Source organism: Sus scrofa, chromosome 12, assembly GCF_054392235.1.
Source record: "Sus scrofa isolate SSC_HxYL_T2T_F1_AM1 chromosome 12, Sscrofa_HxYL_maternal_Yorkshire_Landrace_v2.0, whole genome shotgun sequence".
NCBI lineage: Eukaryota > Metazoa > Chordata > Mammalia > Artiodactyla > Suidae > Sus > Sus scrofa.
The window spans coordinates 38499486-38527467 of record NC_139394.1 but is presented as its reverse complement, the minus strand read 5'-3'; the positions used below and the strand labels follow the sequence as shown (position 1 = coordinate 38527467).

Sequence of the window (27982 nt, the reverse complement as noted above, 5' to 3'; positions counted from 1 at the left end):
TGAGGGGACTGACCTAAAGGGACAGAAGGAATCAGTGGCAGTGTTGGGGCTTCTGGCCTTGGGGTTGGGGGCGCTTCCACTGCACCTTCTGCATCCTCTGGTCTGGCCTTCCTTCCTCATCCGTCAACTGTCGCGAGATGCTGGCAAGAAAGATCAGCATGCTGATTGGCTCACACCAGCCTTTCTCTCTCAGCCGTTGAGATGAAGATCCCAGGTACTAGAAAAGGACTTAAGGATTCCCTCTGATGGAACGGTCCCTTGAATAAAGCTGTCATTTTTCCTCCAGTGGCAACATTGCTGTACATCTTGGGATAAGCATGAGAAAGTCAGGACTTGATGTTTTTAGACAACCGCAACTCTCAGCTGATTGCGCCAACAGAAATGCGACCTTGATAGTGATTTACCTGCGTCGTTCTGAGTGGGCTGCAAGTGTTCTGTTGCAGATTTCATGGAGCTAAAAGCACACAGGAGTTCCGGTTGTGGCTCAGTGGAAATGAATCTGACTAGTATCCATGAGGACACAGGTTCGCTCCCTGGCCTCGATCCGTGGGTTAAAGATCCGGCGTTGCCCTGAACTGATGTGTAGGTCGCAGACGCGGCTGGATCCCGAGTTGCTGTGTCTGTGGTGCAGCTGCAGCTCCGATTTGACGCCTAGCCTGGGAACTTCCATATGCTGCAGGTGCCGCCCTAAAAAGAACCACCGCCCCCCCGCCCCCGCAAAAAAAAAGCTCACACAGTGGATACCAGGATGGTGGGGTCCTGAAGGGAGGAGCTGAATAAAGCAGATACTGGATGGGGCTGGAGACCACAGCGGGGGGCATTGCCTATATATACAGAGGCCCTCCCACCCCAGTCAAGTCCTTAGGGGTGGTTGACAGTATGTATAGTGGTTGAGACCAGGGACTCAGAGGCCAGGGTCCTGGGTTCAAATCCTGCCTCCCCCACTTCCTCTGGCCTGTGCCTCAGCTTTCCCGTCTGCATAAGGAGGAGACTCGCACCTGCCTCATATGGTGTCATGAATTAACCTGCACGGAATACATAGGATGTAAACGCTGGTTAACTGGTAAAGAGCTGTGGCTGTTTAATTAGCGCAGCTGGAGGGAAAGCAGACGGAAGCTGTTCTCCTAATTTCCTGGGCCACCGCCCTGAGCTCCAGGGTGTTGCATTCCGCCCCTGACTCTGTCTCCCTCGCTTTCAGGTGGGACGGTCCGTGGAGCCGGCCGCAGGATGCTCCCCGGGTGTGGATGACCAGCCGCCCAGGCACGGCCGAAGCCCGGATGCCGCGCCCTAGTCTCCTGACCGGGGGACCCCGCCCGTCGTGGGACTGAGCTTCCCGGAGCCCGCCGAGCGAGCAGCGACGGCGCAGGGACCCGGGGGAAGGGGCTCGGCGCCGGCGGGAAACATTTTCCCCCAGCGGCTCGGCAAGATGACCAGCCTGTTCCGCCGGAGCGGCGGCGGCGGCGGCGGGGGCGGCTCGGCCGGGGCGCGCGGGGCCGGGGGCAGCGCGGCCGCCTCGCAGGAGCTCAACAACAGCCGGCCCGCCCGCCAGGTGCGCCGCCTCGAGTTCAACCAGGCCATGGACGACTTCAAGACCATGTTCCCTAACATGGATTACGACATCATCGAGTGCGTGCTGCGGGCCAACAGCGGCGCCGTGGACGCCACCATCGACCAGCTGCTGCAGATGAACCTGGAGGCGGGTGGCGGCAGCGTCTACGAGGACAGCTCGGATTCGGAGGACAGCATCCCTCCGGAGGTAGGGGCGCGGCCCCAATAATTCAGCAGGAGCTCCAACAACTATCTGATCCTCCTAGAGGATCTGGGTTATACTCCTGCCTGGGTTCTACCTAGCAAGCAGCCTTATTTCTCCTAGGGAAACAGTATCAAGTCAGCCTGTGGCTTTATGTTATGGGCAAAAATCATGCAGTCACTCAACAAACACCGGGCACCTACTCAGGGCTGTACCAGGCACGGTACTAGACTCTGGGTCAGGGGTCATCAGAATCAAGGAGCTTGTTTAAAATGTAGACACCTGACCCCCACCCCAATACACTGAAACCTGAAACCCACTTCTAGGCTGAAGCCCTATAGTCTGTTTTGCTTTTTTTTTTTTTTTTTTTTTTGGTCTTTTTTCTCTTTTTTAGGGCCTCACCCACGGCATATGGAGGTTCCCAGGCTAGGGGTCCAATCGGAGCTGTTGCTGCCAGGCCTACACCAGAGCCACAGCAATGCCAAATCCAAGCCGTGTCTGTGACTTACCCCACAGTTCATGGCAACGCCAGACCCCCAACCCACTGAGCGAGGCCAGGGATCGAACCCACAACCTCATGGTTCCTAGTCGGATTTGTTTCCGCTGTGCTATGATGGGAACTCCTGTAGTCTGTATTTTTCCAGACTCCTCCTAAACTTCTGGGTATCCATGTTGACCAAGTCAGAGTTTCTGCCCCCACAGAGTTCACAGTCCAGTGGGGACGAAAAGCAGATGTCAGGTTATGACAGCCTGGAGGGGTAAGTGCTAGGACCGGAGATATGGCAGCAGCAGAGAAGAAGCAATAGCTTCCCCGAGGAAGTGTGAAGAGTGAGGGCAAGTTGTGTGGGCAGAGGAACAGCTTGTGCAAAGGCCCAGAGGTGAATTAGAGCAAGAGGCTTTAGGGGACTGGCAGCAGGACCTCCTGCCAGGGTCCTGGAGTGAGCAGAGACCAGGAGGCCAACCCACTGAGAAAGACGGGGGTGGAGTGCAGGGAGCCACGGAAGAGGGGTGACGCATCAGACTTGTGAGTTCAATTCCTGTGATCCAGGCATGAGCGATACTCAAGCAGTTCTCTCCTCTCTCCAAGGAGGTGGCTGGGGGAGATGGGACCACCCCACTGCATCAAGGCCCAGCTGCTGGGTGTGGCCAGGTCTCCTGGGCCCATCTGAGAGTTCAGTACACATCTGGCCCCCCAGTCTCTGCAGAACCCGTGGTGCCGGGCGCAGAAGGGGCCCACAGTCTTTCAGCAAGAGGGTCCCTGCCTATAGGGGCAGCTGGGACATGCAGCCATGAGCAAGATGGAAGCGATTCAACTGTGCCCTTCACTGAGTCCCAGCCTGGGCCAGGCACCATCCTACCTGCTTTAGATGTATCATCTCTTCATATCTTTTTTTTTTTTTCTTTTTTTTCATCTTTTTAGGGCCGCACCTGCAGCATATGGAGATTCCCAGGTTAGAGGTTGAATTGGAGCTGCAGCTGCCAGCCTACAGCACAGCCAGAGCAATGCCAGATCGAGCCACGTCTGGGACTTACACCACAGCTCATGGCAACACCGGATCCTTAACCCACCGAGGGAGGCCAGGGATCGAACCCGTGTCCTCATGGATGCTAGTTGGGTTCATTAACCGCTGAGCCACGACGGGAACGCCATCTCTTCAAATCGTCATAAGCTTTGTGAAGGTTTATTATTATTATGACCCTCGTATACAGTGAGAAACCTAGACCCCAATGTGGCCTCGGAGTCCCTTCTCCACACAGCCCTGCAAATGGCCATTCTCCATTAATCAGAGTCATCCTGTGGGGGAAAAGAAGCTCTGTGGGCAACGACATCTGGCTTATCTGGGTGTCACCTGCAGCACCCAGGACAGTCATTGCACATATCAGGCACTCAGGGAGTGTCAGTTGAATGAATAAATGTTGTTGCTGTCTTTGCACAGCTTTCTTTAGTCTCTTTCCCTGGGAGAGCCCTCCTTTGCTCTGCCTGGATTAGCCAGTGGAGGGAGTTTTGGAAAAACCAGATGCTCTTGGAGTTGCCTGGTGGCTGAGCAGGTTAAAGATCTGGTGGTGTCACTGCTGGGACTCAGGTTCAATCCCTGGCCTGGAAACTTTTGCATGCTAGAGGTGCGGCAAAACCAAAAACCAAAAAACAAACCCCAAAGGCAGATTGTGGAGTTCCCGCTGTGGCGCAGTGGATTGATGATCCTGCTTATCTCTGTGGAGGCACCAGTTCAATCCCCAACCCTACCCAGTGGGTTAAGGATCCAGTGTTCCTGCACCTGTGGTGTAGTTTGCAGCTCCGGCTTGGATGCAGTCCCTGGCTTGGGAACTTCCATATGCCATGAGTGGGGCTGAAAAAGAAAGAGAGGAAAAAAAAAGATGCTCTCTGTGAAAAGGAGGGATGTGTGTGTGTGTGTGGGGGGGGGGTGTTTGCAGATACATCCTTTAAGTGTGAGCTGGCAGGAAAGTTCTCTGCACACACTGACCCCTTCCACAGTCTCATTTGTTCCGACAGTCTGGTGGGTTGGATAGTTCCTCCTACAGCCCTCTGACCCTCTACAAAACCTCCCTGAGCCCCATCTCAGCACCCCTCCTTGATTGTTTCCCCAATGCCCCCCCCCCCCCATCTTTGGAGCTCTGCTTGGGCCTATTGGCAGGCAGTTCCTGAGCCAGCGGGAAAGTGCTTCGGAAAATTTATGAGCAGCAGCTGGAATGACAATAACTGCTGACTGGGGGCTGATGGATGGTGGACTGGCCCGAGGGGTATCCTTGCCCGTGGGAGAGAACTATCGCCTGTGAGATAAATGGCCCAGACCTTGGCCCCAGAGCACCTGGCAGGCATCCATCACCCACACGGAGTTAAGCCGGGAGGCCCCAGAACCAAAAACTTCAGCGCCTTCAGAGCCAGAAGAACCACCTCCCTGTGGCTGGTGGGACCGGGGCGGGGGATAGGAGAGGGGCTGGGGGAAACCAGAAACAACGGCTGGGGTTTACCCTCCCTAGAGATCCGGGATCAGCCTTTCCGGAGTGTGCCTGGCCTGCTGTCTGCCTCCTTGGCATTCCTTCATTCTGCTCCAGGAACCTCTGATGCGTGTCTGGGTCTTGCAGCCCCGGGAGGCTGCACGGAGGAGCAGGAGCAGCTGAGAGGGGCAGAGACCTCCCGGTGAGGCCGTGGAGGCCTGATCTCCCTGAGCATGAGGGCCCGACGGCTCCAGGCCACAGTCAAGAGAAACCCCAAGGGCCTGCCTTCTGTGCACAATTCCTACCAAACGCTCCCTCCTCGCCCATTGCTCCCAGACCAGCTTCCATGGAGGCAGGTCCCGCCAGCCGCTGAGGAAGCCCCAGCTTGGAACCTCATCCCTTAGAGCCGTTATGCGCTGGAGGCTCGCCAGGGCACAGGACTGGAGTTTCTGGTGTTTCCCGCCACCTCCCCTCTTGTTTTCTTGTGGAAATTTGGGGTAAGGAGAGCAGTGGCCGGCCAAGCAGCTACGTTCTTTTTCTGCAAAAGCATCTGTTTAAATACTTTCCGCCTCAAAGGAAAGAACGTTAGTGCATTCCAGGCAGGAGGCCTCCTTGGGTCAGGTTGGCTGTGGGGGTGCAAAGTGTGGCAGTGTGTGGATGTGTGTGTGTGTGTGTGTGTGCACCCACTCACTCCCCTGCCCAACTGCCATGATGTCGCTTGGAGAGTCCGGGTGCCAGTGTATGACCGGGCTGGGGCAGAGCTGTACAGAGGCAAAGGCAGAGGCATCTTAGCAGTGATTTCTGCAAACTCACTTGGGGTTCAAGTTTGGGGCCAACCGACAGCCTCTAAGCCCTTCCCAAGTTCTTTGGTCTTGGAGGCCATGGGCACAGAGCTGGGGGGGTGGGGGCGGAGGAAGAGGCTGGAGCAGGAGGCTGGTAAGGTGTAGGTCAGGTGGGAATTGTGTGACGTAGGCTTTTCAGATTGATGGCTTTTTCCTGCTCCAGACTTTTCTGCACAAGGGTTCAGGTCAGTCCATCTGTCAGGAAGCCTGACCTTTGCCCAGCCCTCGGCCTCTCCTGCCCCTTTTGCTGACTCCTGGATGAGGAGAGATGTCGAGGAGGAAGAGCCTGGGCGCTCCCTTTGCTGCTCTGTGCCCTGAGAATCTAACCGGGGTGTGCAGGTGTGATGCCTGAAGAAGGAACTCTTACTTTAGTGACCGTGTCCAAGTTAAAGCCTCTGTTCTAGAAACAAGAGTGTGGCTTTTGTCGTGCTAATCCATCAGTTTCCTCATCTGTAAAATGGGGTTAAGGATCCGTCACCTACTTTACCAAGTTCTTTGAGCTGAAGGTGAGATAATCAGCATGGAAATACTTTGAGAGGGTGGAAGGATGTTAGTTATTGATCAAAAGTAACCCATGGACAGTAGTCCCCCGTGTGGCTTAGTGGGTTGAGGACCCAACCTTGTCTCTGTGAGGATGTGCGTTTGATCCCTGGCCTCACTCAGTGGGTTAGGGAACAGGTGTTGCCGCAAGCTGCAGTGCAGGTGGCAGACACGGCTCAGATCGGCGTTGCTGTAGCTGTGGCTGTGATGTAGGCTGGCAGCTGCAGCTCAGGAACCTCCATATGCCACAGGTACGGCCCTAAAAAGAAAAAAAAAAAAATAAAGGTAACCCATGTACAGAAGAGTCCATGCGTCACAAGCGTGCAGCTCAGTGACGTTTCATCAGCACCAGGATCAAGAAATACCAGCAGAGGCTGGAATCCCCCTCGCTCCCCTTCCCAACCTTCCCCACCCCCAGAGGTCACACTGCTGCAGGGGCAATCCCTGAATCGGTTTTGCCGGTTTTGCACCAGACCTGGATGGCTCCAAGCACTCCTCCGGGCGTTGTGCTTTCGCGTCTGCTGTGTGTGTTGGAATCATGTGTGTAGCCAGTGAGCTGAGCGTGAGTATAGGCAGCCAGCCAGTCGTGCGGAGTGGCTTCACATCACTTCACACTCCCACCACCAGCAGCAGAGTTCCCGTACTACATATCCTCGCCCACACTGGATTTTGTCTAAAAGGGTATTTAAATTCAAGGAAGAGTGGGAATTCCCATTGTGGCTCAGCGGTAACAAACCCAACTAGTATCCATGAGGATGCCCGTTCAATCCCTGGCCCTGGTCAGTGGGTTAAGGATCCCTCGTGGCCGTGGCTGAGGCGGAGGCTGGCGGCCGAAGCTCAGATTCAACCCCTAGCCTGGGAACTTCCATATGCTGTGGGCGTGGCCCTAGAAAGAAAAAAATTTCAAGGAAGGGTTGTTATTATTTCTGTCTTTATTGTGTCTGGTACAGATTTTGGAAAGAACCTTGGAACCCGACAGCTCCGATGAGGAGCCCCCGCCTGTCTACTCCCCGCCAGCCTATCACATGCACATGTTCGACCGGCCTTACCCTCTGGCTCCGCCCACTCCCCCTCCCCGGTAAGAATCCCCCTCCTCTCAGTCGCAAAGGGGGCGGGGCGGGGCGGGGCGGAGGAGGGGGGGGAGGGGTTGGGATTGAGTCCAAACTCAGTGGGAAGCTCGCCTGGGGCCCTCAGTATCCTCTCCCTCCAAGAACAGGCTTCTGCTGCCGTCCGAGGTATTTTAGCTAGCTACCTGAGGAGAACGTGCCAACTGTAAGGTTTGTAAACATTTACTGAATGCGGAGTTCCCATCGTGGCTCAGCAGAAACGAATCTGACTAGCATCCCTGAGGATGCAAGTTCGATCCCTGGCCTCACTCAGTGGGTTAAGGATCCAGCGTAGCCATGAGCTGTGGTGTAGGTCAAAGATGCAGCTCAGTTCTGGCATTGCTGTGGGTGTGGTGTAGGCCAGTGGCTACAGCTCTGATTCGACCCCTAGCCTGGGAACCTCCATATCTGAGGGTTCGGCCCTAAAAAGACAAAAAAAAAAAAATTTACTAAATGCCTACTCCCGAGGCTGGGTGCTGTGCTGAACACCGGACAGGAACCGGAGCGAAACAAGGCTCAGCCTTTGCTTTCTGGGGATTTATGGTCAAGAGAGATGTAGAGCAGGGATGACAAACACATGGACTGAGTCCTGACTTTCCCCTCCTGAGCCAGTGGCAAACATCGCTTAATTGATCAGTGTGCTCTTTCCTGCTAAGCCGAGACAGAACCTCGGAATCCTTCTCAACACAGCACTCCCAGATAGTCATCCGTAGTGGAGTGGATATCTGCCATCCCCATTCTAGGGGTGCTGTACCCATTCGTAAGCAATGGGAGCAAGTAAGTCTTTTTCTGGGGTAATTTGATACGTGGAGGCAGACAAATAGACTACTAGGTCCCTGGAGACTTCTTCCAGGTCAGGGACTCTGTAATTGAGAAGTTGAAAATGAAGCTGGTTGGGGAGTTCCTGTCGTGGCTCAGTGGTTAAGGAATCCGACTAGGAACCATGAGGTTTCGGGTTCGATCCCTGGCCTTGCTCAGTGGGTGAAGGATCCAGTGTTGCCGTGAGCTGTGGTGTACGTCGAAGACGCAGCTTGGATCCTGCATTGCTGTGGCTGTGGCTGTGGCCGGCAGCTATAGCTCCGATTGGACCCCTAGCCTGGGAACCTCCCTATGCCGCAGGAGCAGCCCTAGAAAAGGCAAAAAGACAAATAAATAAATAAATAAATAAATAAAAATGAAGCTGGTTGCCAGCCGGGTCCCCTGGGCCTTTGAGGTGCTTGCTTTCCTGGGCTCCATGTTTGTGGTGGGCTGTTGAAGCCCAGCTGCCTCTTTGTCCCAGAGCTGCCGGTCCTTAAAATGACTCAGGCCTGGGGTGGGGAGGAGGAGGGGGACAGGAGGGCCCAGGGGACTTGTTCCAGGGATTCTTCCCTTGTGGGGATCTTGGGAGCCACAGAGAGCCGTCGTGGGGAACTCTGCTGTCATACAGGGAGAGTCGATAGTAACAGCTACCATTTACTTAGTCCTTTGGTGCCAGACACTGACCAGGTTCTTTGGCTACACTGTCGCATTCCCGCCATCTAACAGTGTGTGAGGTCGGCCCTGTTGTCATGTCCATTTTACGGATGAGGCAACTGAGCCTCAGAAACATTTCATAACTTCCCTAAGATGGCAGAGCTGGGAGTTGAACCTAGGTCATTCTAACTCCAAGGCCAACGAATGTTCTTCGCTGTCGTGCCCTGTCATCCTCCTAATGAGAGAAACCTCTGTGATCGCCGCTCAGGATGCTGAGAGAGGCCTAGAGAGTCATGGTGGGGGTCAGGGGGGCAGGGTACTGTTTCAAATCAGGGACCGGAGCAGAGCTGAAGGCCTTCCTGTATCCCAGGTGATACCCGGAGGCTGTAATGGGATGGCAGGGGAGGCAGGAAGGAAGTGCTTAGGTCTGGGGGAGACCTTGGCAGGACTCATAGCCCAGGATGGGTCGTGGTGCCGAGGGCTAAATGGCTTTGGCTTTTTTATTTTTATTTTTTGGCTGAACTCCCAGCGTGTGGAAGTTCCTGGGCCGGGAGTGGAACCCGTGCCACAGCATCGACCCAGGCCGTTGCAGTGACAATGCTGGATCTTTAACCCACTGCTCCACAAAAGAACTCCTCCTTTGACTTTTTTTTTTTAATGGAACAATATCAGATAGAATTCTATTTTTTAATTTTTTAATCTTTATTATTATTTTTTTTCCCTCCTTTGACTTAAAAAATCTCAAGATGCTTTTGCAAAGAGTTCAGTTCCTGTTAGGTGGAATAGTCCTATCTATTTTTCAGACGAGAAAAGCAAGGCGTTCCTGTTGTGGCTCAGCAGGTCAACGCAACATAGTGTCCATGAGGATGTGGGTTCGATCCCTGACCTTGCTCAGTGGGCTCAGGATCCAGTGTTGTCATGAGCTATAATGTAGGTCACAGACAAGGCTCAGATCTGGCATTGCTGTGGCTGTGGTGTAGGCCAGCAGCTGCAGCTCCTATTTGACCCCTATTTGGGAACCTCCATATGCTGCAGGTGCAGCCCTAAAACAGAAAAAAAAAAAAAAAAAAAAAAGGAAGAAGAGAAAATCAAACCCATAAGAGACAGAATCTCGTTGCAAACCTGCCGTGGATATCCTGGCCACAACCTCTCTCCCTCCTCTGGGCACTGTTGGGTGGGGTCGAGCAGGGGTTGTGCAGCCCTGTGACCTCAGCATAAACCAAGACTCAGGAGGCCTTGCTCACACCCTGTGACTTTGGACAAGTCACTGCCCTTGACTGAGGTTTGGAAGTGAAGGCTTTGCTGGGCTGGGGGTGGATACAGGGGTGAGCACTTGAGCCGAAGGGTCAGACAGAAGCAGCGTGTCCTCCCCACCCCCCCTCCTGTAGCTGCCTAACTTCTGGATCTTTAGGTCCGCTTGACTCCCTTCTCAACCTCCCTGAGCTTTGTCTGCCTCACCTTGAAATGGGAATACTGAGCCCCGCTCAGTGCTCTTGTGGCGGTGGCATGAGATGCTGTGTGGGCGGCACTTAGCAGTGCCAGCTATGGACCAGCCCCATCACCAGTGGTTTATGCTCCTTCCCGCTCCTGGCTGCACAGCTGACCTCTGAGATCAGCTCTGACAGTGAACACTGGGACCAGTGGTAAAGCTGTCCCTCACAGGCCAGTGTTCAGCTGAGGCAGGGCCAGCCTCTGAGCACGTGCCCCTTTGCCCCGGGATGGCCCCTCAAGGCTCAGATCCGCACCTGGCCCGTTTCTAGGGCCTCATTCAGTCTCTCCGCCCAGGACACCCATTTCCAGCATTGAGTCAATTGGGCACCAGGTGCCGAACCATGTGCAATGCAGAGAGGAATCCAGCGCAGCCAAGGAGATCAGAGTGTCGGGGAGGCACCCACACGGGGTGGGGGTGGGGGGTTGGAGGGAAGGGAAGGCAGCCTAGAGGCAGTGAGAGCCAAGCTTGACCTGATGAAGCAGAGGATAGGAGGGCAAAGGGCACAGCATGTGCAAAGGCCCGGTGGCAGGAAAGAGGGGGCCATTTGGGGGAACTCCAGGAAAGGTGGAATGGCTGAGTGAGGCTGGAGAGTCCAGCAGATCGGGGAGGGCCTTGTGGGTCCTCCAGGGAGCTTGGATCTTATCCTGCAGCCAACAGGGACAAGCTGGACAGTGATGTGTCAGGTTCTAGGAATCTCACCCTGGCTGCTGGGGGCATTCAGATTTGAGTGGGAGGTTGGGGCAGGAATGGCCTGGCTCCCTGCTGCCATCTCCAATCCCTGGGGTGCCTTTGAGACGGCAAATGGAGCAGGGTTTGGGAGCTGGCCGTGCTGGGGCACAGAGAGGCAGGGCCATCCCAGGGGAGCCTGCCTGGGATGCCAGGATCCCTGGGCACAAGTTTTACCAGGATGATCTGTGTCCCGGGACAGGCCTGACCCCATCTGAGCTTCAATGTCCAGTCTTTACCAAAAATCCTGCCTGGAAGGCTTGTGGCCGAAATCCTTCTGGGCTCTGATATTCTTTGGGTCCACGTGGGGGTCTGATGGGGCATGAAGTTCAAGTTCTGGGGTCCAGAGGCAGAAGCTCTGGGCCAGGAGAGCCTCCCCAGCTTTCTCTCTCCTTCCCCTCCCCCAGCCCGTCCTTTCCTCTGTCCTGAGCCATAGACCAACCCTGAAGCCCAGAGGCACCCCTCCTCACAGGCCACCTGCTGTTCTTCCGCTGAAATTACAGCCTTGGAAGTTTTTTATTTGCCTCTCAGCTCATTTCTGACATTCCTTTCCGACCACAATGGAGTTGCCTGGCCGCCTGCGCTCAGGGGCCCCCTGGCTCTCGCAGCTGTGTGCAGATCCGCTCTCATCTGCCGATGCCCCGGGCAGGGGGACTGGGAGGGGGCTGAGCCCCGCAGCCGGGACACTCAGCCTCCTGGTCTTTGGCCCCTTCTCACTCGAGTTCTCAGTAACAGATGGCTAGAGGGGTCCAGCTGCAACTCTGAGGCTCCCCTCCCCACAGCTTTCCAGGGTGGCTCTGGCTGGGCTTGAGTTGGGGGACCCATGTCCTGGGTGAAGTCCCTGAGGAAGGGTGGCGACCCTGGAGAGGATTTCCCCAGGGTGCCAGGTCGACCAGAAGGGGTCCTCAAGTCCCTGAGAGGCAACAGGCCAGCTGCTTCTCTGACTCTTTGGTCTTTAGAGAAAAATGAAGCCGCCAATAGTGGCGGGAGGCGAGAAGGAAGCGTGCCTGGGCTACATACGATGCAGGCTCTTCTCCAGACCCGTCCTGCATCTGCACAGTGAGATGGGCTGGGGTTCCCTGGCTCCCGTCTGTGGGCCGGGCTCCCACCACGCACTTAGCAGCTAGTTATCCTGTCTGCTGCCACCCCCGCCCTGCCCCCTCAGCCTGCCAGGCCACCCGCCCAAAATAGAAAAGGAAAGGAAGTTATTTCCATAGTCAGTGGCAGCCCGGAAAAGCTCCCCTCCAGTGAGGGGGCGGGCGGGATTCCTGGAGCTGGAGACCAAATCAAAGCCAGACCCGAGGGAGAGTGGCCCCCACCTCCCCGCCGGCCCTCCTCGGCTGCCTTCTCTGTGTGTCATTTCCCTGATTCAGCAGAACACGTGTCCTGCGGTTGCCACGCTGCAGGCTGCCGAGGAGCCGTGGGGAGCTCCTGGCTGGGGCCCCAGGCTGCCCTCAGGCCAAGGATGGGAGGGCGGGAGGTTGGGGATCAGGCAGGGCGCGCGCCGGCCGCGGCCTCCTTCCTCTCCCACCCACCTCGCTGCTGGCCTCGCCTGGCCCAGGAGAGCGGCGCCCCCGGGCCCCTTGGAACAAGACCCCTTCCAAGCCCGCACCTCCATGTACCTCAACAGCCTCCAGAGGGGCTCCTCTATGCCTGGGCAGGGTGGGGGAAGCAGTTTGTAGATGAGGAAGCTGAGCCCCAGAGGGGACAGGGTCTCACCGGGGACGACCGGGACTACCGTGCTGGCTTGTGGCTACACCAGATCTGGAGCCTGCCCTCCCCTGCCCTGTGGGGATCTTGGTATCCCCACATCCCCCAGCCCCAGCAAACCAACACTGGGGCGGGCTGGGCTGTTGGCCGCTGTCTGTTCCCCTTGGAGTATACCTATTCGCAGCCGTAAGCTCATGTCGTGCTGGGTGCTGGGGACAGAGCATGAAAGCATATGATCCCTGCAGCCATGGCTAAAACCACAATAGCCAGCATGGACATGACCCCTGTAACCATGTCTGAGACCACAACACCTGGAGTTCCCGTTTTGGCACGACAGGATTGGTGGCATCTCTTGCTGGGCGCGGGTTCGATCCCCGGTCGGCACAATGGGGTAAAGGCTTCAGGGTTGCCGCGTTCAGTGTAGGTTGCAACTGCAGCTCAGATCTGATCCCTGGCCCAGGAATTCCATAAGCCATGGGGTGGCCAAAAAAGGGGAAAAAAAAAAAAAAAATCCCTAACACCCAACATGGAGATGACCCTCAAGTCCATGTCTAAATCCACAACCAACGTGAGCGTCGTGAATACGGAGCTCTCTAGGCCCAGGGACCTTGAAGGCGCTGGGTGCTGGGAGCAGCGAAGGTCTGGTGCAGCAGGAGCCCGGGCCCAGAGGCTGGGGGTGAGCCGAGGCCCGGTTGAGACGGTGAGCTAGAGCGCCGGGCCTTTGTGCCAGACGCCGTGGAGACCCAGGGAAGCCTTGGCGCGGGAGTGCCGTTCAGAGCATCGTCCTGGTGTGATGGGCCAGGACAGCTGTGTGTGGGCCTGACTGTGTCTTCCTCATTGTCATCTCTCCTCTTTCAGCATCGATGTGCTGGGCTCCGTGCCCCCTTCCAGCCAGAGGCGCTATCGGAACTGGAACCCCCCACTGCTAGGCAACCTCCCTGAAGACTTTCTCCGCATCCTGCCCCAGCAACTGGACAGCATACAGGTAGTGGGGCGTCCCCTCCAGCCCTGGCCTGGGCGGCATTTCTGCTCACCCATACCATTCCTGCCAGGCCGGGTGTTTAAGCCCAGGCAGAGCTATTTTTGATGCTTTGTGATTGTAGGGGGACAAAAATGCTGAAGCAAAAGCCTCATCTCCTGTCTGGATCTGGAGGTTTCCTCTTCCCCCCGGGGAAGGTGACAGCCCCGAGGACCCTCTTTGGCTGCGGCCTTCACCCCAGGCTGGAGGCAGTGGGTCGGGGGCGGTCAATGGCAGAGGACCAGAGCACCTTCCTTCCCTCCCCTGGGAAAGGGCCAGGGAGGCTTCTCCGCAGAGGTTGGCCCTTGCAGCGTGTCTCCCCTGTGACAGCTGGTCCAGGGAGAGCTTTGAGTTTGCAGATCACTCTCCAGGACTGCTCAGGCTTTGATAAAGGAATGGGGTGGTCCGTGGTAGGGGCAGAGAGTAGTTTGGGGTTTTTGTTTGTTTGTTTGTTTGTTTGTTTTTTGTCTTTTTAGAGTCACACCAGCAGCATATGGAGGTTCCCAGTATAAGGGTTGAATTGGATCTATAGCTGCCAGCCTATATCACAGCCACAGCAACGCGGGATCTGAGCCGTCTCTGTGACCTACAGCACAGCTCACGGCAACGCCGGATCCTTAACCCACTGAGCGAGGCCAGGGATCGAACCCCAGTCCTTGTGGATTCTAGTCAGGTTTGTTACTGCTAAGCCACGACAGGAACGCCCAGGGAGTAGTTTTTAAGCCCTTGCTGCTTCCTCTGCAGAGAGGTCGCTGGCCTGTTAAGTTGGATTTTGGTGGATGACTAGATCCACATAGGAGGTGCTGGCCGCAGGGTGCGGCTGGAGCATCCTGGGAAGGACCCGGGTACCCCCAGGTGTGCGTGGATATTTGTGCAACGTGTGTCCTTGGCAGCAGGTGGTTCACAAGCTCGCTCTCCTCCTCAGGCTAACTCCGGGGGCTCCAAGCCCACCAGCGCAGAGGGAGGCCTGACCCCTGCAGCTGGGCCCGGGCCCCGGGACCAGGACAGTCGCTGGAAGCAGTACTTGGAGGACGAGAGGATTGCCCTCTTCCTGCAGAACGAGGAGTTCATGAAGGAGCTGCAGCGCAACCGTGACTTCCTCCTCGCCCTGGAGAGAGGTGGTACCCCCGTTGGGGTGCGGCGGCCGTGGCTCCAGGGCTGAAGGAGGGGGTGATGTTGGCTTTAGCCTGGAGCTCAGGAGAGGCACTGAGCTGGAGGGCCAGTTATCCTTGTGGGAACCCCGGAATCCCGCCAAGAGGCGCCTGAGTCATCAGCCACCCCCGCACACCACCCCCCCAGGGACTCAGAAGGAGAGAGGGGTGCCCTCTTAGGCGTGTCCTCTCCCAGTCCCCCTGCATTCTGCTCTGTGTGGGCACTGGCTTTAGCACCATGTGTCTGGAGCTCCAGGAACTGGTGGGTCCATGGGTGCCAGAAGGGGGCATGTTAGTGCCGGGCGCTTGAGTTTTTTGGGGTATTTGAGTTGTCCTTGGGTTAAAGACCCTACTCCCCGGCCTGGTTGCCTTTTCCCTTCAGGGTGGGAGTATTTGGGGCAGGGTACAGGGAGGGGGCTGTGGGAGAGGAGTGTGTGTGTGTGTGTGTGAGACATCATATTGTGTGTGACTGAGCACGGGGTGCAGGGTAAAGGCTGATCTGAAACAGAAGAGGCCCAAGGGTGGCCCCAGCTCTACAGCAGAGGCACTGGGAATCTCAATGCCTTTCCTTTTAAATGAAGGGCTGGACAATCCGATTTCTCAAGGTCCCTCTAATAGTGACATTCTAAAGTTCCAGGTGAAAAAAAGAAAGGGCGTTCCTGTCATGGTGCAGCAGAAACAAATCCAGCTAGTATCCGTGAGGATGCGGGTTCGATCCCTGGCCTTGCTCAGTGGGTTGGGGATCGGGCGTTGCTGTGGCTGTGGTGTAGGTCGCAGACGCGGCTCGGAGCCAGCGTTGCTGTGGCTGCGGCTTAGACTGGCAGCTGTAGGTCCGATTCGACCCCTAGCCTGGGAACTTCTGCATGCTGCGGGTGCGGCCCTAAAAAGCAAAATAAATAAATAAATAAATAAAGTTCCAGGTGGGCATCAGGGCAGTAGTTCCTGTATCTGAGAATTCTGGTTCTTTGAGAGCCCATAGGCATTGTATGGGCATCTATTTCATGAACGCCTGTGTGCACACATGTGATTCTGGGAGTGGCCCCCAGCCGCCTCCTGCATCTCAGTGCAGGGTGCGTCTGGGTGGAAGCTAACTTCCTTGACCACAGTGTGGTCCTTTTTCCAGATCGACTGAAATACGAGTCCCAGAAATCTACATCCAGCAGTGTGGCTGTGGGAAACGACTTTGACTTTCCCTCTCCTGCCCCAGGTAACCTTGGCTTCCTGAGAGGGAGGCCTGGAGGGCGTGGGGGGCACACAGCCCAGTTTGTGGTTTGCATGTTTAGAGTTTGGGGTAGGGTGAGGACACAGGCTGGAGCGGGGGCTCCACTGCCCCCACTGCTACACTCACCAAGGAGTGAGATGGCCCTTCCAGCGAGCAGCCCTGGGGTTTTTGTTTTTGTTTTGTCTTTTTAGGGCCGCGCTCGAGGCAAATGGAAGTTCCCAGGCTAGGGGTCGAATCTGAGCAATAGTTGTTGGCCTACGCCACAGCCACAGCACCTCAGGATCTGAGCTGCATCTGCAATCTATACCACAGCTCTCGTGGCAACGCCAGATCCTTAACCCACTGAGCAAGGCCAGGGATCGAACCTGCATCCTCATGGATACTAGTCAGATTGGCTTCCACTGCGCCACGATGGGAAATCCAGCCCTAGGTTCTTACAACCCAGCAGCTGCTGGAGCCCACTCTTGGGATTGGTCAATAGGCTGGCTGAACTCCTTAGAAGTGCCTGGAGCAAGAAGGGGACACACCACACCACATAATGTCCCCTGGGGGGACGGGGGGGCAGAGGGACCTGGAGACCTGGTCACTGACCTGGGACAGGTTATGGTCTTGTGGGAAACACAGGAGACGCGCCCAAGAAATGAATCAGCGGGAGTTCCCGTCGTGGCGCAGTGGTTAACGAATCCGACTAGGAACCATGAGGTTGCGGGTTCGGTCCCTGGCCTTGCTCAGTGGGTTAACGATCCGGTGTTGCCGTGAGCTGTGGTGTAGGTTGCAGACGCGGCTCGGATCCCGCGTTGCTGTGGTTCTGGTGTAGGCCGGTGGCTACAGCTCCGATTCAACCCCCAGCCTGGGAACCTCCATATGCCGCGGGAGCGGCCCAAGAAATAGCAACAATAACAACAACGACAACGACAACAAAGACAAAAAAAAAAAAAAAGAAATGAATCAGCGAAGCTGAGGACACACTTGTTAACTATACAAATGCGTATCAAGGGGAAGGGCACCATCAGTCCGGGAAGAGTTCATTCATTCATTCATTCGTCCATCCAGTAGCTGGAGCATATCTACCGTGGGCCAGGCCCTGCCCTAGTGTTGGAGAAGGGAATGATGAACTTCATGTTCAAGGTGGTGAGAAGCGGAGTTCCCATGTGGCGCATCAGAAACGAATTTGACTACTATCCATGAGGATACGGGTTCGATCCCTGGCCTCACTCAGTGGGTCGGGGATCCAGTGTTGCCATGAGCTGTGGTGTAGGTCACAGACGTGGCTCAGATCCTGCGTTGTGTAGGCTGGCAGCTGGAGCTCCCATTTGACCCCTGGCCTGGGCTTCCAAATCCTGCAAGTGTGGTCCTAAAAAGCAAACAAAGAAAAAAAAAAAAGGCAAGAAGCAAGAATTGCCTCAGGAGAGGGCCAGGTCCTTCCAGGAACCCTAAGCAGCTGAAGGAGAGCCAGGGTGGACAGCAGGCTGCCGGGATGCAGGGAGCTGGAGCTGGAGACACCCAGAAGGCCCTGGTTGCACACTGGACATCTGGACTCTGCCTGTGTGTATGCAGAGTGGGCCCTTCTCTGCCGGTGCCCTCCCCGCCACACACACACACAGGCTGCCTGCCTCAAAGAAAGAATTGGCAGCTTTTGCCTGAAACAGATCTTACGTGGCGTGGGGGAGTGGGGGAGGGGAGCAGAAGGATGGGCAGCTCAGCTGATCCCAGCTTGAAGAGAGAAAATCCCGTGGAACTGATTCATAAGCAACAGGCGGGGAGCTTAGGCCCTGCCAGATGTGCATCTGGGGGTTTTAACGGCGGCCTCTTGTCCTTGATCCTGAATTAACTATAGATACCCAGACCCACTGAGATGGATCAGAATGACTCACGGGGACTTAGCAGGCAAGGTGACTCGGGATTAGCGCAGGGGCTTTAGAAGGGCCATGGGAGACCTGAGTGGGTGCTGAGTGAACGAGAAGCCTCTGGGGGGCTGCCTGGGTCCTGACTTTGGGACTAGGTCTGTTCGCACTCTTACTCATTGTCTAACCAGTCAGAACTTCTGTGTTTGGGGGGGAGTCATGGAGAGGCTGACTCTAGGAGGGAATCCCCAAGGGGGTGCCTGCTGTGTGCCCCGAGTCTCCTTCTCTTTTTGCTTTTTTAGGGCCGCACCTGCAGCCTATGGAGGTTCCCAGGCTAGTGGTTGAATTGGAGCTGTAGCTGCTGGCCTGCGCCACAGCCACAGCAACACCAGATCCTTAACCCACTGAGTGAGGCCTGGGATCGAACTAGTGTCTTCATTACCATCAAGCTACAACGGGAACTCCTCGAGCCTCCTTCTTTACCGCATCAACTCACACACCATGGCAGGAAGCAGGCAGGTCGGACACGTGTCAGTGAATGTTTAATAACCTTTTGGGGTGCAGGGGAAGCCCCAGTGCCTAGCATCTGGTAGTTTCCATGGTGTAGACACTCTGACCACCACGGCAAATGGACTTCACAGAACACGGAGTCAGAGGGGCGGAGCCTGCGGGAGCCAGCCCTCTGTAACGCTGTCCCTTTTTACAGAAAAGGGGACAGTGAGGCTTGAGTGGGGAAAGAAACGCCCCCCAAGCCCCAGTGTCCTTCGTGCATGAAGCTCCCCACCTCCCTGTTAGGGGAGAAGCCTGCCGTTTGCTCCCTTCCTGGAGTGGAGGGTTGAGCTGAACCCCTGTCCTGGGGGACAGCCCTGACCCATTCCTCCCCCCGCCCCTGGGGTCTGTGTGCCACTCTCGCTCTCCAGCTGACCCTCAGCGGTGTCTTCCCCCTTCCAGGAACCAGCGATGCCAACCCTGCTGTGTCCGAAGATGCCTTATTCAGGGACAAATTGAAACACATGGGAAAATGTGAGTCCAGCCCTCCCCTCCATATCCCCCTGGAGGGAACCATCCAGAATTTTCTTTCTTTTTCTTTCTCCTTTTTTTTTTTTTTTTTTTTTTTGTCTTTTTGCCTTTTCTAGGGCCGCTCCCGTGGCATATGGAGGTTCCCAGGCTAGGGGTCCAATCAGAGCTGTAGCCGCCGGCCTACCACAGCCACGGCCACTTAGGATCTGAGCTGCGTCTGCAACCTACACCACGGCTCATGGCAACGCCAGATCCTTAACCCACTGAGTAAGGCCAGGGATCCAACCTGCAACCTCATGGTTCCTAGTCGGATTCGTTAACCCCTGAGTCACGACGGGAACTCCCCACCCAGAATTTTCAATGCAGCTGATTCTTGGTGAACCAAAGTAACATTTTAATCACAGCAGGCTCCCTCAGGCTCTCCTGCCTCACTCCCCTGTGCAGCTGAGTCTGGACACAAATTAAGATTTAAATCCTCTTGAGCCAGCTGTCTGTAGAAAAATAATAATGTCCTGACTGCCCCCCCCCAATTTTAGACTTTACATTATTGGTGGCTGTGAGGGCTCGGCTTTTGGGCCCCGACTGAGTGAGGAGGTCCGAGCTAAGTCCACTTTCTGTGGGTGGGAGGCCCTCAGGGTCAGTGACCTCTTCTCACAAAGTTGTGCTAGCCGGGGCTCGCCTTTGCATCCCCCCCCTACACCCCCCCCCCCCGCAGCCAGACGCACAACCTGTGTGTGAGAGAAGCTGCCATCCCTTCAGGCTCCATTTCAGAGAAAATCTCGGATTAGTCATGGAAATCCCAGAACCAACTCTGGAGGTGGAGCGGGGACAAGGGAGGTGGCAGGAAAGAAAGCCAAGATGCGTCGCCGTCTGTCACAGCTGGGGAAGGAGGAGTACCCGGATCTCCGGCTGCTGGCTGCTGGCCCTGGCCAGGCTCTTGGTGGCCTGTGCTGCCCCTGTCGGCTGACCTGGGATGGCAGCCTCACTCCTGCCAGGGGCAGCCAGCCTGCCTTGGTCTGCGATTGCTGCCCCCTCCCCGCCTCCCCCACCAGCCTGCCCCCCTGCCCTCCATCCTGAGGGCAGCTCCCTGCCACCCTGGCTGCATGCTCACAGATCTCTCTGCCCACAGCCACCCAGAGGAAGCTCTTTGAACTGGCCAGGGCTTTCTCAGAGAAGACCAAGATGAGGAAGTCGAAGAGGAAACACTTGCTGAAGCATCAGTCGTATCCTTTCCAGCCTGGCCCGGGGTGGGGGCAGAGGATGCCAAGGGTGCTAGAACCCTGAGCTGGACTCTGAGGCTGCCCCTTCCCCAAGACGGGGACGGAGCCCTGTGCCCTCCCCTCTCCACTGCCAGCCCTGCTGCCAGTCTGCCACCTGGTCTCTTGGTGCCAATCTTGATCCCCACCAGAAGGCATGGGGGGCAGGCCAGGGTAGGCTCAGAAGTGCTCCCACAGCTTTTCAACTTTTTTTCTGGGGTAATCTGCATCTTGGGAGAAAACTTGGTTCTTCCATCGAAATCACCAAACCTTTCCCTAATTTATTTCTTCCTTCCTTTCCTTTCCTTTCCTTTCCTTTCCTTCACTCTCTTTCTTTCTTTTTTCCATTTTGGGCCGTACCTGTAGCATGCGGAAGTTCCCAGGGAATTGAATCCAAGCCGGATTGGCAACACTGGATCCTTAACCTGCTATGCTGGGCTAGGGATCAAACTGGCACCGTCACAGAGACAAGTCAGGTCATTAACCCAATATACCACAGCGGGAACTCCCCTGTCCCTCATTTCTTTTTTTCTTTTTATAGCTGCACCTGCGGCATATGGAAGTTCCTAGGCTAGGGGTCAAATCAGAGCTGCAGCTGCCAGCCTACACCGCAGCCACAGCAACTTGGGATCTGAGCCACATCCACAACCTAAAGTTTGCAGCAACGCCAGACCCTTAACCCACTGAGTGAGGCCGGGATTGAATCCACTTCCTCATGGATACTAGTCCGGTTCTTAACCCACTGAGTCACAACGGGAATTCCTCCTTATTATCTGAATTCCTCCTTATTATCTTAAGTTGAATTAAGAATTCCACCTTCTCAGAGTTCCCTTTGTGGCTCAGTGGTTAACGAACCCAACTAGGAACCATGAGGATGTGGGTTTGATCCTGGCCTCGCTCAGTGGGTTAAAGATGTGGCGTTGCCATGAGCTGTGGTGCAGGTCACAGACGTAGTTTGTATCCTGTGTTGCTGTGGCTGTGGTGTAGGCCGGCAGCTACAGCTCTGATTTGCCTCCTAGCCTGGGAACCTCCATATGCCACAGGCGCAGCCCTAAAAAAAGAAAAAAAGAATTCCGCCTTTTCATTTCAAGCCCCTCGGCCCTGCCTTCTCACTTTTGGTTCCTCTAGTTCATAATAAGATTCTCTACCATTTTACCCAAACTCTTAGCCATGCTTGTCAAACAGGACCCAGGCTCTTAGAGGCTGAGCAGCCAAAGGAGAACAGGGAGAAAGTTGCTTCTCTGTCCCCAGAGGTGGGAGTTGGGTGAGTCAGGGCCTGGCTGCTCACCTGACCCCAAGAAAAGGAGCTTATGGAGTTCCCATCGTGGCGCAGCAGAAAGAAATCTGATTAGGAACCATGAGGTTGTGGGTTCAATCCCTGGCCTCGCTCAGTGGGTTAAGGATCCAGCGTTACTGTGAGCTGTGGTGTAGGTTGCAGGCGCAGCTTGGATCCTGCATTGTGGTGGCTGTGGCATAGGCTGGCAGCTGTAGCTCTGATTAGACCCCTAGCCTGGGAACCTCCTAAAAAGACAAAAAAGTAAGGCAAAGAAAAGGAGCTTATAGGAGGTGACGGGGAGCTTGGGGGGATAAGGCTGGTGTAGTGCAGGCCTCCTGAGCTTGCAACTGGGAACACCATGGCTGGGTCCACCTATTCCCAGGACAGTTTTCCTGAATGGCCTGGCAGGCTGGGGGCTGCGGCATCAACAGCCAATCTCTTGGACGACGTGGAGGGCCACACCTGTGGTGAGGCGGGGCAGGGAGAGCATGGTTCGGGGAGAAGTGGGAGCTCTGAGCTGCCTGTGACAGCTCTGAGCTGTCTTTCACAGGTGGACCCAACCTGTCCGGGAGGGGACACCCGACCTGGGAGACCCATCAGGGTGGGTGGGCAGGTGACCCAAAGAAACGGGTCCCCCCAACTTGGTCCATATTGCCTCTCCCTTCCTTCTACTCCTGAAAGGGGGCCTGGCCACATCTCCACCTAGATCTCCTGAGCACACTCTGCCAGGTGCTGTTTCTGGGGAATATCCTCAGGGGTGTGAAGGGACAGACAGGCCTTTTTTTTTTTTTTTTTTTTTTTTGGTCTTTTTGCCTTTTTGCCTTTTCTTGAGCCGCTCCCAGGCTAGGGGTCTAATTGGAGTTATAGCCACTGGTCTATGTCACAGCCACAGCAACGTGGGATCCAAGCCACATCTGTGACCTACACCACAGCTCACGGCAACGCTGGATCCTTAACCCACTGAGCAAGGCCAGGGATCGAACCCAAAACCTCATGGTTCCTAGTCGGATTCGTTAACCACTGCGCCATGACAGAAACTCCCAGACAGGCCTCTTGAGAGCCAAGCACAGGGCAGTTTCAGTCTTGGGGCCCAGAGGCCTTACCACGTTCATTCAATCCCTCCCCGAGGCTCGGGGGGCAGAAGACACCGCCTCAGACATTCCTAGGCCCGCAGCCAAACCCTGCGGCTCCTGCCCAGAGCACAGGGGCCCTTTGGTGGTCAGGAGACTTCCAGAAACGAGGACCAGAAGGGCTCAGAGGTCCTCTGGATGGTCCAACCTCCTCGTCTCATTTTACAGATGAGGAAACTGAGGAAAGAGCTTGTGCAAGGTCTCAGAGCTCCGGGATGGAGCCAGAGCAGCAGCCGGGGGTGGTCCTAACCCCACTCCGGGCCCTGCTGCCTCTCACCAGACCCCCACATCACCCCTGGGGATCAGCGTGTGCCCCCAGCAACAGCGGGGTGGAGAGGGTTGTGTCTCTGTCTTGCCCCACCTGGGGGACATGCCTGAGTGCGACCCTGCAGGGTGCAAGATGAGGTTGTTCCCTCTGCTTTGCAGATGATGACTTCCGGGGAAGGCGACAGGAGGCGGCCAAGGTGGAGGAAGTGCTAAGGGAAGGACAGTAAGAGGTAAGGCCCTGCCCACACCCAGGTGTCTTCCCAGGGGTCCAGAGGCATCAGGCTCAGGTGACCGGATGACACAGGTCTGGGGTTCCTTCCCTTGTTGTTGTGGCAGGGGCTTCTCCATGGGAACTAGTCTTTTGCATTTTTTTCCTCTTATTTGACCAAAGATAATCACACCTGCCTATGCCAGATGCTAGGAACAGGAAAAGAAAAATCAACTTTGACTTTGATGAGCAGCCAGGACACACAGCACACTAAGAACCATTTAAGAAAAACTGGAGTTCCCCTTGTGGCGCAGCAGAAACGAATCCGACTAGGATCCATGAGGATGCTGGTTCGATCCCTGGCCTCGCTCAGTGAGTTAGGGATCTAGCATTGCCGGAAGCTGTGCTGTAGGTCGCAGACGTGGCTCGGACCCTGCATTGCTGTGGCTGTGGCGTAGGCAGGCAGCTGCAGCTCCGATTCAACCCCTAGCCTGGGAACTTCCACATGCTGCCGGTGTGGCCCTAAAAAGAAAAAAATATGTATGTATAAGAAAACCTGAGATGGCCTCACCCTGGCCATGTCCGTTCTTGCCCGTGCGGGTTGGTGGAGGAGATGAGGAAACGGCCCTCTCTCCAGGCAGCTCCGATTCTGGCTGGAGCCCTGGGCTCTCTCTAGGCTGCTTTTCCGCCTCTTCCTGTGCATCCCTGGAGACGAAACAGGGCATGTCAACACCTCCTCCAGGGCTCAGGGGAACCTGGCCCTCTTCCAGCCCCTTCCTCATCAGGAACCTGCCCACCTCCCCCTCCCCGCCCCCCGTAGCTGTCCTGGTCCCAGGCGTCAGCCATCTACAGGGCTTTCCTGAGCTCTCGGTGTGGCGAGTATGGCCCTGTTTCAGGCTCTGGAGCAATCCTGGCTCCCTTTGGGGTAGGTACAGTGAAGGGAGAGACCAGGTGTGCAGGACACAGCCAGGAACGGCACAGGTGCCCTCTCCCCTCTGCCTGGGATGCTTCGCATCACATCTGGTTGACTCACCGCCACACCCTGTACCAGGCACTTCCAGACCCTTTCTGTTCTCTCAGGTTCTCCTCACCCACATGGCTTCCCCCGTGCTTCCTGCTGGTCTGGAATGCGGAAACAAAGCCAGCCAAGGGGAGCCCCCCCCCCCCAGTCCCTCGCAGTGCCGCTGCCACCTCCTTCTCACTGGTCCCCAGGGGCGATGTGCCAGCTCAAAGCCACCCCCATCAGGACTTTGCTCATCATTTGTCTTCCAGCGTTCCCCTTCGAGCTCCTTCTTCAGGTCGACATCCTCCTCTTGAAACCCAAAAGTCGGAGTTCTGGGTGTGGCTCAGCAGTCAATGAACCCAAATGGCATCCATGAGGTTGCGGGTTCGATCCCTGGCTTCCCTCAGTGGGTTAAGGATCTGGCGTTGCCGTGAGCGATGGTGTTAAGTCACAGATGTGGCTTGGATCTCGTGTGGCCGTGGCTGTGGTGTAGGCTGTCAGCTGTAGCTCCAATTGGACCCCTAGCCTGGAAATTTCCATATGCCGCAGGTGCAGCCCTTAAAAAAAAAAAAAAATCCTCCATATTTTCCTTCATCACCCACCTTGCAGAAAAGTGGCATCCTCCTTCACCCATTGCAGGCTGGCCACTCCTCTCCCCTCCCCTAGAGAGACTCAAGGTCACCTGCCAGATCTGGGGCCTTTTCCTGTGTCTCGTGCTCTAGCGCTCTCTTCTGCACAGCCTCTCCCCCGAACCTGTCCTCCCTTGACTCCTGCGGCTCCGGGAGTCCTGGGCCCCTTCCTCTCTGCTGTGGATTCTCTGGCGCTTTAGGGCTCCCGTTGCTCCTCCCACTCCCTCAATCCCAGCTCTTCAGGGAGCGCTGCCCTTGATGCTCTTTGAAGCCTCCCTACTCCCGACTCTTCCGAGCGGGGCCACCAGCCTCTTTGACCGCATCAGCAGCACTTCTGTGCACTTGGCCCCCACATCTGAGTCTCCGTCTTAGTCAGGTCTCCAGATCTGCTCCAAAGCCCCAGCTGCGCCCGTGATGGTCTTTCTGGTCCTGGCTGTCAACTCACTGAAAGCCAGATGTCCCCTCTCCCGACTTGCTCATTTCCTTTCTCTTCCTTAGTCCTCCCATCATTGCCCTGGTGCCTCTTATCAGCTGCTAGTGTCTTCACTGCCTCTGCTCTGTTCACGCATCACCAGAACACCACCACTTGAGTTCCCCCTTTCCCCTGGCTCTTTTTTTTTTTTTTTTCCTTTTTTGGTCTTTTTAGGGCCACGCCGGAAGCACATGGAAGTTCCCAGGATAGGAGTCGAATCGGAGCTGTAGCCACCAGCCTATACCACAGCCACAGCAATGGGGGATCCAAGCTGCCTCTGTGACCTACACCATAGCTCACGGCAACGCCGGATCCTTAACCCACTGAGCGGAGGCCAGGGATCCAACCTGCATCCTCATGGTTCCTAGTCAGATTCATTTCTGCTGCGCCACGACGGGAACTCCTCTCCCTTGCTCTTTGAATGCCTCTTCTCAGTAAAGGCTCCAGGCCTCTTCAGCCTGGCATGAGGGTCCCACCAAATTCCAACCCCATTTTACCTTTCTGCCCCTGCAGGTAGCTTAGCTGAGCTATCCCTGTATCACTGAGCAGGCCAGGCACTCCCCTACCTCTCTCAGCCCAGCTGCTTCCACCCCCATTCCAGCATTCCCCCCCCCCCCCCAATTCCAGCTGCCAGAGTCCCTGCTGATCTGCAAGCTGGAATGTTTCTAGGAGCTGGGATTGACGGGTGTGACCCCAGGCAGAGTCCCAAGGCTGACATAGAGTCTCAGGGGGAAGGAGAGGGCTCTTGTCTTTGGAAGCTTCTTGCCCCAAACCATCTCTCCAGGAACCAGTGATGAGGAAACAACCACTGGATTCCATTGAAAAAGCCTCCTCCTGTCCCTTTTCCTACCAGGTGCCAGCAGTTCCTCCTCACCGGCCACAATCTGAGCCAGGGGAGGCAGCCAGACAGCAAACTGGCCCCCAGCTGAAGAGCCCAGCTGCAGCCGGACAGATGGTGCTTGAGTTCTGAGGCCCAGTGATTCTCCGGCCACAGTCCAGCCCAGCCACTGCCACTGCCACTGCCACTGTCCAAGGGACTCAGAACTTTGGAGTTGCATGCTGTGATTGGAGGAAGGACCTGGGGTGGGGTGGGGTGGGGCCACAGCCAACCAGGCCCTTTTGTAGCCAGGCTGTTCTATGGAGGATGAGTGGAAATGCGGGATCTACCCTTTTCTTGGAAAAAAAAAAAAAAAAAAAAAAAATTTCCCCCAGAAAACAGGCAAAGATGGGAGGACCCCAAAAGGCAGGATGACCCCATCGGTGGCTCACTGGCCTGAAGGTAGAGCCCCTGCCTTCCCCCTGTCCTGGTCTGTGTTGCAGGACCATAGACACTGCCTGATCCCCTCCCCACCCCCCAGCTCCCTTCCAGGCACCTTGGGCCCTTTATTCGCATCTCAGCCTTTCCCCTGGGAGTGCTGGTCCTCAGTCCCCCCTGCACAGAGCACTGGGTGAGAGAGCCCTGGGCAGTTGCTCAGGCCCCGTCTGCAGAGTGATGGGCCACTCCAGAGAGGTATCTGCTGACTGCCCTGCCCCGGTCCCCTCACCCTACCTCTGTTAGGGGCAGAAACAGAGTCCCCAGCAGGGATGGGGAGGCCGGCCACCCCGGAGCTGGAGGATTCTGGCCAGGCAGGGATAGTCTTTATTCTGGCAGAAGACAAAAGCCAGTTCTGGAGGGGGGGGACACTGCAGTCCCATGACAGTGGGGGCTTAAGGGCTCTGACCCCCTAGCTGGACTAGAAGTTCTGCTGTTGCTAAGGGTGGGCAGTGGCCAGTTCTTTAGTAACCCAGAGAGGGTGCAGGACGAGGGGCAGGCCAGCCCCCGTGGGAGCCGCTGGGATGGAAGGGCTTGCTGGGTGCCCCTTGCGGAGAGTGAGAAGGCGAAGGGTCCAAAAGGAGGAGAACAATAGCCCTACTACGAACCCGACCCAACACCAAGCACTGCCAATGGGAGGGAGGCAGCCCCGCCTCTGCGGCCCCGCCCGCGGAGATGGGCAGGCGCTGACCTCGGGAGACCCCGCAAGCCTGGGCAGGCACGAGGCTCCCGCCCGAGCGCGGGGAGCCAGCCCAGCTGCGCGGCAGTGGGTGTTGGAAGTGGGCGCCAAGCCTTGGAGGGGCTTGGTGGCCGTAAGTCACCCCGAGATAATGAGAGCGTGGCAGGTGGTCGCCACTAGCCCCGCGGTGCCGCGGGTAGGGGGGACCCCGGCCCGGCTCAGCATCCCCCATCCAGTGCGGAAGCGCGGGCACCCTCCCGATCCCCACCGCCCCCTATGGCCCCCGGACGATCCGGGCGCAGAAGAGGGGGAGTCCCAGTCCTGGTCCGTGTATGTGGCTTTGTTAGTTTTGTTTTTGTTTTTCTCCTACGTGTGGGTTTTTTCTTGGAGCTGTTTCCTAGGAATTCATGTAATAAAGACGTGGTGTTCTCTTTGGTGCTCTGACGTGGCGGCGCGTGGGCTGACCCTCCCCCGCGTGCCCCGTGCCCTGGGGCCACCAGCCTGGCGTGCCCGCAGCGCACGCAGCGCCCTCTCAAGCGACACCTGCCACCACCGCCCGCACCGCAGCCTCGCCCACCTGCTGGCGGGGCCGCCTTCCTGTTTGCCCTGGGAAAGTAAACCGCTTGCTGACAGGCAGAGGAAACACTGGTCTCTTGCGAAAGCTCCAGCCGGTCACCTCCCTAAATAAACAGAAAGCTGCTAGAGTAACGGCTGCCTGGAGGCTGTAGGGATGTGTCATCTCCGACTTCAAAGGGCCCGCAGAGATCTCCCGGTTCAAATCTCTCTCGTTCCCCCGCCCCCCTCGACGGCTCCGCTGGACTCCTTCCCACGCCAGGGAGCTCACTGCCAAGAGAGGAAACTGGTGCCCTTTCCAGAAAGGGCAGGTCTCAAGGTCAAAAAGTTCTTTCTGGTGTTGGGC

The 27982-nt window shown here is 56.4% G+C and overlaps 1 protein-coding gene across 2 annotated transcripts in view; it reads left to right on the top strand.

Annotated features, from left to right (window-relative positions):
• CUEDC1 (CUE domain containing 1) overlaps nt 1-27507 on the top strand; it is an 89042-nt gene extending 61535 nt beyond the window's left edge. Inside the window, exons 2-11 of one of the 2 annotated variants that reach the window (XM_084982669.1) lie at nt 1199-1756; nt 7041-7168; nt 13435-13561; nt 14520-14712; nt 15869-15952; nt 18763-18834; nt 19961-20054; nt 21772-21830; nt 22920-22990; nt 25926-27494. In XM_084982669.1, coding sequence (XP_084838795.1) covers nt 1427-1756; nt 7041-7168; nt 13435-13561; nt 14520-14712; nt 15869-15952; nt 18763-18834; nt 19961-20054; nt 21772-21830; nt 22920-22987 — 1155 coding nt within the window. In that variant the 5' untranslated portion in view covers nt 1199-1426 and the 3' untranslated portion in view covers nt 22988-22990; nt 25926-27494. 2 annotated transcript variants of the gene reach the window in all.
• Nucleotides 27508-27982: the final 475 nt, after the last annotated feature.